The following is a 12,160-nucleotide window of genomic DNA, read 5'->3' as shown; positions in this document are numbered from 1 at the left end:
TAGCTAGCTAACTAGCGGACATTACGTTAGCAGCTCATTTGAGTTAGCCTGCACACTAAGTTTCTGTAGCAAGCTAGCAAATAATACATCGACAATTGGAGGCATTCCAACAGACTGAATGTGGTCTTCCAACATGGGGCCTGGTACGTTTGCTAGGTGATTTGTGACGCAACTGCAAGCCCTCTGAGTTTACCAGTCAAATTGACAGGGTTAGAGGTTTCAAGCCTGTTCTAGTCATTATATTTCTATGTGTGCTGCTGATGCATTGTGGGGAGTGTTGCCGAGGCTACAACACCTTGCGTGTTTCAGCAAGGAGCAACAACGTTTCATAGGTTGTTAAAGAGTCCATGTTACCGAGTGGCGCAGCGGTTTAAGGCACTGCATCTCAGTGCTAGAGGTGTCACTACAGACCCTGGTTTGATTCCAGGCTCTATCACAACCGGCTGTGATTGGGAGTCCCATAGAGCGGCACATAATTGTCCCAGTGCCATCCGGGTTAGGGTTTGGCCGGGGTAGGCCGTCATTGTAAAGTAAGAATTTGTTCTTAACTGACTTGCCTAGTTTAATAAATTAAATAAAATGATGCCAGAAACGGGCTCAACCACACAAATTCCCGGCCGTACCGTTTTCAGTCAGTTGTTCATTCCACAAAAACATGAATAGTAATAATAAGTATTATTCTTTTTTTAAATGGTTATGACGGTTATTTAATTTTCATAACTGTCTTCATCCATAACCGTCGGTTACACGCTTGTACGATAATTGTGCCAGCCCTAGTTATGCCCCATTGGTTTCGATTTCTGTTGACTTGATGCAGCACTATCAGTGAATCAGACATGCCACACTAGTATTGGAACGATAAGTTCCACTTCAACCGTTAGCAGACTTATTTGCCTTTTACGTCAACTTGTGTGGCTCCTGTTAGCCTGTACAGAACCCATTGTGTATAGGCTCCTGTCTGCTCAGTTCACTGTGACTGAGGTACTTGGAAGAAAACCGTTTCTTCACAATACTTTCTCTCTGAAGGAATCAATTTAAGCTGGACTGGAATTTGAGTTGGATTGAAAGCCAAAACTAAACAATTACAGTGTGTTGTGTGTTGCCTGTGTGTTGCCCTATTTGTAGACAATGCAATGTCCACGCCTATGTTTTGCACTGCTTGGAAAATTGCCATTTACACTTTGGGTTGTTTTAAAACAATGTAGGAGATACCATGAGCAGAATGTTCTGCCTTCTGGGAAAATGCCATTTAACATATCCAAGTTATTTTGGAACCAAACTGTCAATTGTGGGTGATATATAAGTTATTATTCAGAATGAGACCTCTGACACAGTCGGCGTGCGCGTGTGTATGTTGGTCTTTTGGTTTCGGTGCAGCGCTCTGCTCTACCACTTGTTCTCTGTTTGGAGAGGTGTTTTTCTATTTGACTTATTTTTAGTCATCCTAGAGAATAACCATGTGGTACAGACATCTCCTTGACCCAGATGGGGGACAAAGGGCCAGTGTACCTTCCATGGAGAAGAGGGAATGTGTTATCAGATCTACAGAATATTAAGAGCAAAACACCAGCATTATGAGAACATATATTTTACAATTTTCTCTTAAGCACTGTCTTACCTCTGGCATAGTAGATGTATTGTGTCTAGGCTTCACATACAGTATTGTCCGTTCTGATTTTTACTGTCAGTGGGGTTATTGGGGTTATTGGTGTCAGTGTTGGGTTAAGTGACTCTCTCAGGAGTATAACCATAGCACTTTCCCAAGACATCATGCCTGTTTCAATTTAAAATACGTTATCCTGAAGAGAATCAGGTGTCACACGAGCAGGTTTTAATTTTAGATTGCTATAAAACATTTCGAGTAGTGTTTAACTTTACCTGTGGTTATGCATACTGCAAGACACTGGTTCAGCAAGACACTGGTTCCACTTTGTGTCCTAACTACTGTTTATTTACCCAGGAAGTAAGGCCCTTATGCAACCATTGTACCCCATGCTGCTCCCAGGGCCAAATTAATGCAGGAGCTTACTGGGGCTAAAGCCCCTGGGTGGACCAATCGGCAGCAAACAATTCATAAAAATAAAGGAAATATGTGCAGTATATGATATATACACTTTTCTTACTGCAGCCACCAACCACTGGAGGATTCAGGAGCCCGCTCTCAATGCTAATCGTCAGATGGGGAGGATTATTTATTTATTTATTTAACCTTTATTTAACTCAGCAAGTCAGTTAAGAACAAATTCTTATTTACAATGACGGCCTAGGAACAGTGGGTTAACTGCCTTGTTCAGGGGCAGAACGACATATTTTTACCTTGTCAGCTCTGGGATTCAATCTAGCCACCTTTAGGTTACTGGCTCTAACCACTAGGCTACCTGCCGCCGCAAACGTATATTCCCTGACTGGGAATCGAACCCCGGGCCATGGCGGTGAGAGCGCCGAATCCTCAACACTAGACCACCAAGGAAGGCTAAAATAAAAAATGTATATTAATAAATTAATGAATCATTTTTAAAATAATAATCTGCATAATAAATAAATGTGGCTGGTCAATTGTGTGAGTCAGGGCCTAAACCCATAGGGGTCCCAAGAGACAAAAATATATAACGTTTCAAAATAATATTATAATATCCAACCACAGGAGCCCAGAGAGCATAATTTAGCCACAGAGGATCAGTAGTAACATTTATTTATTTTTGTACTTTTCTCCCTTTTTCTCCCCAAATTCATGATATCCAATAGTTAGTAGTTAGTCTTGTCCCATCGCTGCAACTCCCCTATGGACTCGGGAGAGGGGAAGGTCGAGAGCCATGCATCCTCTGAAACACGACCCTGCCAAGCTGCACTGCTTCTTGACATACTGCTCACTTAACCCGGAAGCCAGCCGCACCAATGTGTCAGAGGAAACACCATCCAGCTGGCGACCAAAGTCAACTTACAGGTGCCCGGCCCACCGCAAGGAGTCACTAGAGCGCAATAGGACAAGGAAATCCCGGCTGGCCAAACCCTCCCCTAACCCGGACGATGCTGGGCCAATTGTGGGTGGGATGTGTGGAATAGGACTATTGACTGCTTGGTAGGTCCAGGACGATACCAGTATCGTGATACTCGTTAGTATCGTGGCGAGGAAACAAAACATGAAGCGGATTGAACTTATTTTGGAAAACAGCCCTGATGTTGGAAACAAACATCATTATGTTGTCATCCAGAGTCACATTTTATTTATTTTCCAAGCTTATAGCACACAATATTTTACATACAGCAGGTTTTTAAAGGACCAAAGAGTTTGGTCTGCTTTGTGTTTTAATTTTTGCCATGAAAAAAATATTGCAATATTGGCATCGTCACAGCCCTACTGCTTAGGCCTCCAGTTTGACTGTACCTTCATTTCCACTCCTTAAACTGCTGATCCATCAGTGTAAAAATCGTCCCCTCCTCAACTGAAACTAGCCTACCCATGGCGCCTCACTGCAGGACTCTTTTGGGATCAGCTAGACTAGTAAACGTTACTCCCCCACATCATGCCAATCCGTCATGACCCAAACACTCTCGCTCTCTCTCTTTCTCTCTCTCACTCATTCTTTCTTTCTCCCTCGCGCTCTCTCTGACTCACACACTTACTCTCGCACTCACATAGTGATGTATGTGGACACTTAAATACTTTCACTGCAGATACTCAGAAGAAAACAGGACTGATTTACAGATTAGATACAGATGTATTTGTCTCTCTTTCTTGAAGAGGTTGGTCCTATTATAGCCATATTCTGTGACAGTGAATAATGTGTGCTTGTTCAGAGTGGGAGCCAGGTGGTTTCCCAGCAGACAGTAGAGAGACGCACAGTGACCGCACACAGGCAGGGATGGTGTAAAGGGCCTCTGTCCCCCTGTATTTTCACCTGAATGTGGCTGAAGAACAGAGCAATGCATAGATTGTTTCCAGTTTCCACTGAGCTTTATGCCCAATGCAAAGACAGTCTTGTCAACTTGGCTGGCACTCTGCTCTTCTGAGGCTATTTCGAGGCTGGGGGTGCAGGGGACTTACTTGGCAGGATCACAAGGAACAAATGTGGGCATGCGTTAGGCACTGTGGGCCGTGCTGGACACCCTGCGCCCCCTCGCTACCACAGGTACCCTGGACATGTGTCCCAAACTGGAGGGAAAGGGAAAGAGACCCTGTGTCTACCTTCTGCCTCCCTCCTCACCAACCGCACCTTCTGCCTACCCTCCTCACCAGCCCCCAGCCTGGTTCTCAGCCCAGTAGAAGGACACAGGCTCCAGCTGGCTGTGGTCCCTCGTGGATTCATTGGCACACTTAAAGCTGCTCTGCATCAGATAACTAGATCATAACATCATCACACTCATCATCAAATATCAGAATGAGCTTGTAGAGCTGTATCACTTTGCAGTTAAGTCAGGAACACATTTTGATTCAATCTGACAGGTTACCCCCTTAATGACACATTTCCCTGTACCCTGTCTGTGTGTATGTGAGCCAGTGTCTCCCAATCCCCACCCGAACCTCTGTGTTCTGCTAAGTTAGCTGCTAGTGTTCCTTACGCCATTCCCTGTGTGATGCTGCTGGAGTGGATGGTGCTCTCCAGGCCTGCTGGCTGTGGTCCTAGTGCCGTACTGAGTGTGTCCACCTGTCGCATATTACAGACACACAGTGCTACTCCTGCTGCTCCTCTGCCCACCAGATGGTTGACATCACTGCTGAACCAGCGTTCTATAGCACTGTCACATACAGATGGACACGTGTTGTGGTCGCTAACATTCATACTCTCCAAATGGGTCATCTGAAGGTGTTTGCGTTGTAGTCCGTGTTTGACTGTGTAAGTTGTTTACCGATTGTTTGTTGGATGAGCAGCATGTAACAGGGATGGTCATTTCAGTAGGATTTCCAGACCGAACCAATTGTTTGTGTTATTAATGGCTTCAAATCTGTTTGCCTCTTCCTTGTTGTTCTCAGTTCTAACAACATTATTTCTTGTGTCTGTTTTCAGTCCTGATTGGGTGGAGATCCTGGAGCCACGCTCTCGAGAGCACATGTACCTGAACTTGGCCACCAGCGAATGCGGCTGGGACCCTCCTTTGGGCACCCAGATTCGTCAGGCCGATGGTAACCAGTGGTGGGAGCTGTTTGACCCCCAGAGCGGCCGCTTCTACTACTACAATTCCGTGGGACGGCGGACTATCTGGCACCGACCCCAGGGGGGTGACATAGTGCCCCTATCTCAGCTACAGGCTATGAAGCACTGTTCTGAGGCCAAGCGGGCCGGGGAGAGCAGAGAGAGGCACCATGGGGCGGGGAGTACAGGGAGCCAGGGACGCCGCACCCCTCTTCCAGAGCACCATGGGGCAGGGAGCCTGGTCAGTACAGGCAGCCAGGGACGCCGCACCCCTCTTCCAGAGCACCATGGGGCAGGGAGCCTGGTCAGTACAGGCAGCCAGGGACGCCGCACCCCTCTTCCAGAGCACCATGGGGCAGGGAGCCTGGTCAGTACAGGCAGCCAGGGACGCCGCACCCCTCTTCCAGAGCACCATGGGGCAGGGAGCCTGGTCAGTACAGGCAGCCAGGGATGCCGCACCCCTCTTCCAGAGCACCATGGGGCAGGGAGCCTGGTCAGTACAGGCAGCCAGGGACGCTGCACCCCTCTTCCAGAGCACCATGGGGCAGGGAGCCTGGTCAGTACAGGCAGCCAGGGACGCCGCACCCCTCTCTCCGAGCACCATTGGGCAGGGAGCCTGGTCAGTACAGGAAGCCAGGGACGCCGCACCCCTCTCTCCGAGCACCATTGGGCAGGGAGCCTGGGGCGCCGCACTTCTCTCCCAGAGCAGGAGAACTCCGTCCCCAAAACCCCTGAGATCCACAGCGAGAGCGTGACCACGGACATAGGACCAGCTCAGGGAGGCAGCAGCTCGGACGGAACCAAGGAGTCACTGAAGTATGTCTGATCTCTCTGTTTTACTGTTGAATCAAATGACTTAATAGGGAGGATGTTGTTGTACTTAAAAGTTATATTTCAGTAAAGAGGACATGGTAATAACAAAAAATGGATTGTTATCCCACCATGTGGCATGTTGACTTTGGGCATGAGACATTGTTGTATTATTTAGACTTTTGACCAGTAAGACTATCTCAGACTCCTTTATTTTCGTTCTCACTTATCTTGACATTCCACATGCCCCATATTTCCATAATTTTCTCTGTGAATCACACTGCGGCCGTTTAAAGTAAATTGCTACCAAATGCGAAGATGAGTGCAGTCATAAAGTACATGACATTCCCTCTCCCCTCACATTGGTAGAAAGACCCCTAACAGTAAGAGCCATTCAAAGACCCCATCATGTGCTCAGCGCTGTGGCAACACACACTGTCCAAACCAGCATCTCCCCTTCAGAGGCAGATTCCAGACACGCCAGTTATTTATTTCCTTATTTCCCCTTGCTAGTGCTGTCTCAGTGCCCCTGTGCTGCTCACTTCCTCTCCGGCCCCATATACACTAATTTCATTTTCCTAAAACAACCCAAGGCCCCCCCATCAAAGACAAATGGGGGTCTCTGGTGGGGTAAGCCAAATCACACATGACTGAGGTCCTCTTTAATATCATTTTAGAGAAGAGATGTGAAAGAGTGTTGTCTGTTCTTGGGTAATAACATGCAGAACCTCTACATTCCAGTTAGTTCTAAACAGGAGACCCTGCTGTTCCTAGAGGTGTTTGTGTCTTGTCAGTTGCCCCTCTGCTCTCTGCCTGGGTCCTGGGTCTATCCTCACCGGGGCCAGCAGGAGTCTCCTACCCTCTGACCTCCGACCCTGATTATGTAAGGTAGAAGGGAAACTAATTGTTCACCCCTCTCTGTCAGAGGGCCCTGGTAGAGGTACAGCCTGCTTGACTGCTTGCCATTCTGTCCTTCAGAAGGGTTTACTCCACAGGGATCTCCACCACTCTGCGGTCATACCTAATTACTAAACTTTTCCCAGAAGTCTCCATGTCTCCACAAAACAATGGGCAGCTGTGTGGAACTCTTCTGGGCTCTGCATCCCAGTTAGCCATATGGTGGTTTTCACTGGTCTCTCTCTGGACTTTTAATTACATATCACCATGAAATGAGGAGAGAAGCTAGAATGTGACAACACTAAATGGATGAAAACAAACTGAGTTAGAGTTTCATGTTTGGGGTTGGAGAGGACAGGAACAATTCAGACCTGTGCTCTTCTCTTCTTCCCATCTGTCTGGCTGATTGGTCATGACTAGGCTCAGCTGTTCAGTAGTGTTGAAGGCTCTGAGTTTGGTAGGCACATGTGGCATGTAGGGGTCTTTTTGAAAGAAACACACCAATTAGCCTTAGTTTGTTCAACGACTTGGGGGGAAGTATGGGATCCATTTTTACAGGAGTGAAAAAATAGCATGCCATTCAATTAGGTTCCTCTATTTTGTGTATAATGTCTACTTCAGTTTGACCAAGTCCCCCTTTCTTTCTTTGCTGATATTTGTGGTATTTCAAAGAATCTTTTCAGAGAATAATATTTAACAGTTGATGATGACGTTTGAGAAAGAAGTGTTCAGAGGAAACAGTTACAAATCACAGTTGTTACAATCAAGGTTTCCTTTGTTTAGTTCTAAAAAATACATCTCAGGAGTTGTTATACAGCATACACTGAGTCTACAAAACATGAATAACACCTTCCTAATATTAACTTGTCCCACCCATTTTTGCCCTCAGAACAGCCTCAATTCATCGGGGCATGGACTCCACAAGGTGTCGAAAACATTCCACAGGGATGCTGGCCCATGTTGACGCCAATGCTTCCCACAGTTGTCTAATTGGCTGGATGTCCTTTGAGTGGTGGATCATTCTTGATACACACAGGAAACTGTTAAGTGTGAAAAACCCTGCAACATTGCCGTTCTTGACAAAAACTGGTGCGCCTGGCACCTACTGCCATACCACGTTCAAAGGCTCTTTTGTCTTGCCCATTCACTCTCTGAATGGCACACATACACAATCCATGTCTCAATTGTCTCAAGGCTAAAAATCCTTCTGTAACATGTCTCCTCCCCTTCATCTACACTGATTGAAGTGGATTTAACAAGTTACATCAATAAGGGATCATTGCTTTCACCTGGATTCACCTGCTCAGTGAAGAGCAGATGTTTTTTATGTTTTGTACACTGTGTACATCTCTGCCTGTTGAATTTCCAACAATGTACCATCTGTCTTATCCTATGCACTGTTCAGTTGATTTTCTCTCTCACTCTCTTTCTATTTATCGGGCTTTATTGGCATGAGAAACATTTGGTAACATTGCCAAAGTAAGTGAAATAGATAAACAAAACATTTACAGTAAACATTACACTTGCAAAAGTTCCAAAAGAATAAAGACATTTCAAATGTCATTATGTCTATATACAATGTTGTAATGATGTGCAAATAGTGTCTCTCACACACGTTCTCTTTCTCATGTGACAACAAGCAGACTGCTAAATCTGTTACTCATTGGCTAATTCTTGTCACATGACCTGGGTATTTCTGGTTATTCTGACCCTGTACGGCTCATCGGGAAAATACCTGAAACTCCCGGGGTAAACATGTCCATCACATGCAGAAGTGCTAGAGCAAGGGAATCTGATCTGTTTAAATGATGAAGGGTCAGAAAAGGGTTCAGGAGCACCTTGCTTACAACATCTGCACTGTATTTTGGATTTCACAACCGATGACCTGTGTCTGTATTTGGGGGGTTTACATGTGGGGTAGAAGTTGGGATAGCTTGCCATGTTGCTTTTTCTGTATTTGGACTTCCAGGGTACTGATACATTGTCGTGGAAGTGTCCCGCTTGTTGAAGGCACATACGGGTCACAGCACTTTGTTGTCCTGTGGGCTGGCCTCATGGTTAGAATGGGTCACTAAAGGAAGACATGCCCTCAGTTAAGCACAAGTGTTCCTATCTGAGGAAGAAGTGAAGGTATAGTGAACCAAGGGACCAAATGAATAGTATGTGCCTTTTCATTAGCCTAGTGATAAAGCCACACTCAAAAGACTGACAGGATTCAATCCAAGGCAGCCTGGCAAAGATCAAGCACACCTTTAACTTGTTGTTCCGGGTCGGCGTGCTATCGGCGTTGCACAATGAGATTCCCATGAAGTACAGTATAGACACATTCTTTCTGTGCCAAGATGTAGCTCATTGGGTCCAGATTTCAAGGGATATGCATTACGTAGCGATAGGAAGCCCTAATACTACGCAATTATACCCTCAATCCCCCATTTCTCTGATACAAGTGAGAGTATTGTACTATAAATTGTGCCTTCCTGTATTATGCTCAATTTAAAATGTTTATTCTATTCTACTGAGCCATTTACTTTATTTTCATATTCTTATATTTTTGTATTTATTATTGCTGTTGCATTGTCGAGAAGGAACTTGCAAGTAAGTATTTCGTTGAATGGGGTATACCATGTGTATCCTGTACATAAGACTAATAAAACTTTAAACTTGATTCTTTGCCATATTTTGACACAACACAAAAGCCCTGTGACACGTCCCTATGAGACTGTATTGTGATGATATGAGGGCAAGAAGAAGTTTATGTTTGGGGGTTTTGAGAAGTGGAAGATTAAAAAAATTCCCTGCTCAGCTTGTCAAATGAAAGCAAAAGTACATACAACCTGGTTATCATCACATTTCTCTGACTCATAGTAGAGACATCACCAGTAGATTGATTTAGGAAATTAGGAGGAGTCTGTTTTAAATAGTTGAGCCACACATTGACTGGATGTTTACAGGTCTGACACAAGCTCTGCCACTTTCATCTGTGTGTGCTCTCTGAGTCTGGACTAACAGCAGCGCTTTAAAGACTTTGGAAATAGCACGTGTACTCTTTTATCTCTGTGCTCCTGGCTTGGTAAGATCATTTCTTGGCTCTCACCAGATGTCGACTAAAGTCAGACTCTTATGGTGTCGTTTTTTCCAGTTAAGAAGTAACACTTTGAACTTTAAGTATAACGATCTGGTTAAATGAGTCTGGGTGGCTGGCGCTCGTTGTGACAATGTCCTTATTTCTTTCTCTTCCAGTTTTCACTTTCTTCTTTGTGAAGTTTAGGTTTTATGGTGTTCTCAGAAAACTAGATTACAGACCAACTGTTTTATGTTTTTTTTAAACTAGAGCAGCACGTCCAGCCTGTATTGTTTTATTTGAGACCTGCTTTAAGCATTCCCATGTTACTGGACTTAGATGTCTTCGTGTACTGTGCTATGCTGAGATGCCTTCCATTGCTCTGATGAAGGCCAGTGGCACCACATGTGCACCAGTCTCTGGCATGACAAGCATGCTATATCAGTTGACTTAAAGTATCCATTCACCTCAACCATGAGAATCAGTGAGCAATGTGAGCATGGTGTTTCTGTGGCTCCCATGACACACCTCCAGATCAGTGTTAATTGAGAGGATGTGGTTTTATCACTGTAATCCGAGGAGTGTGTTCTGATGGTGTATCTGGTTCCATATGTGTCTCTCTGACCCAATGCTGGGATGGTCTCTCCCTGTCACCATGTCCCAATGCCTGGAGACTGGTGGGGGTCCCAGTGACTGTCCCCAGCACAGCCCCAGGGCTCCTAGCTGGGTGGGGAGATTGCGTAGGGTGGAAGTGGGAGCTATGTGCAGCTGGTAGACATGTCTCAGAGCAGGGAGGTGTGTTCAGCTGTCTCACGACAGCTGGGTCTCTAACCTCAGAGGTGTCTCTGCAGGTCCCCTGTTTCTCATCTCACCCCTCTGCCACTCCAGCTTTTCAAAGTCTTGATTGTGTTGTCTCTGTTACATGTTGTTCTATCAGTTTTGCCAAGGCATATTCCTCTTGTTGGTTTCCTATGGCATAAAGTTATGTATTGAACCATGTGGTCATGGGTGGAGGCTAGTAGTATCTGTGGATTGGCTGTGAAATTGACTTGTTTCCTTCCTCTATGCAGATCGTGGTGCTCTCATTGTCCAAAGCTCTGAGGTGTTTGTTCTCAGAGCCTGGCCTAGACGACCTCATTTCCTCTCCTGTCTGACGGAGGATCATAATAATAACCTGTTTTCAGACCCCCCGCTATTCCCTGTATGTTAGGGGTACTTCCCAATCCATATCCCTATCCGCCACAGTGACTGAGCTGAGGAGTTTTCCAACCAAGGTTATTCCTGGAAGGAAAGAAAGAACATTTCTTGCTAATAGCTTAATATGTATATTTAGCTATAGCTTTTCCTACCACAATCACACTGAAGGAGTGGAGGTAGGAGCAGCGGTCAGGGGCGTACGACATCAGAGCTGTCGACAAATTAAAATTTGCTGACCGTTAAGTGGATTTGCTGCTCCGTAACCCAATCTAATTACCCAGTCGGGCAAAGGATTCTAACATAATTTCATCTTTGTTTTCTTCAAGGTCTCGTATATTAGCCAGCACCTTAAGTAATGTGTATATCTATGGACAAGGGTGACTTGGTGATCTAAAGATGATCCCTGTGTAAAACTGGTGTCGTGTCTTTACTATGGATTCAATTATATGACATGCTATTTTACAAAATCAATTCTCTGTAATTAATATTACCTGATTAAACTAATCATGTAAATGTAATTAACTAGGAAGTCAGGGCACCACGGAATAATGTTTATAGAGCCGTTGTCTTCCGAATAAACTCTTAAAGACCTGGTAATCTTTTATATCAATAGCAGTCCATTATTAATCGTCACCTTATTCAGTCTCATCTGAACGTCGTAAAATTCTTGGTTATCTTCACAAACCCTGGCTAACAAGTTGAATCAGCAATACAAACATTTTGTTTAATTATTTATTTACTAAATACCTAAATAATCAAACAGAATTACATATACACATGATGGATCATACATTGATTACTAATTATGTCATAAAAGAAAACGTCCCTAGAGGACGAAACCAATATGATGGCTGGTTACACAAAGAAAGAGGGTTGGATTTGAATGAAAGCGCAGGGAGACAGGAACAAAAGGATTGGGTCTTTATCAGACCTTATGAAGCTATGCTATCGTAAATACAGAATCTTATGCATTCTAAATAACCGCCCATTCGGAAAAGGGAAATGCAAGAAATATATTTACTCTGAGCTGTGCTTCAATAGGTTGGTCGAAGATGGAAGGCTG

At 44.8% G+C, this 12,160-nt stretch overlaps 1 protein-coding gene across 2 annotated transcripts in view; it reads left to right on the top strand.

Annotated features, from left to right (window-relative positions):
* arhgap46a (Rho GTPase activating protein 46a) overlaps positions 1-12,160 on the top strand; it is a 60,615-nt gene that overhangs the window by 25,075 nt on the left and 23,380 nt on the right. For both annotated transcript variants that reach the window (XM_029774857.1, XM_029774858.1), the window contains exon 2: positions 5,007-5,948. In XM_029774857.1, the coding sequence (XP_029630717.1) occupies positions 5,007-5,948 (942 nt within the window). The remainder of the gene's footprint in view (positions 1-5,006; positions 5,949-12,160) is intronic.

The sequence above is a fragment of the Salmo trutta genome, chromosome 14, assembly GCF_901001165.1.
Source record: "Salmo trutta chromosome 14, fSalTru1.1, whole genome shotgun sequence".
NCBI lineage: Eukaryota > Metazoa > Chordata > Actinopteri > Salmoniformes > Salmonidae > Salmo > Salmo trutta.
The sequence above is the reverse complement of the archived record's forward strand: the minus strand, read 5'-3'. Positions and strand labels throughout refer to the sequence as shown.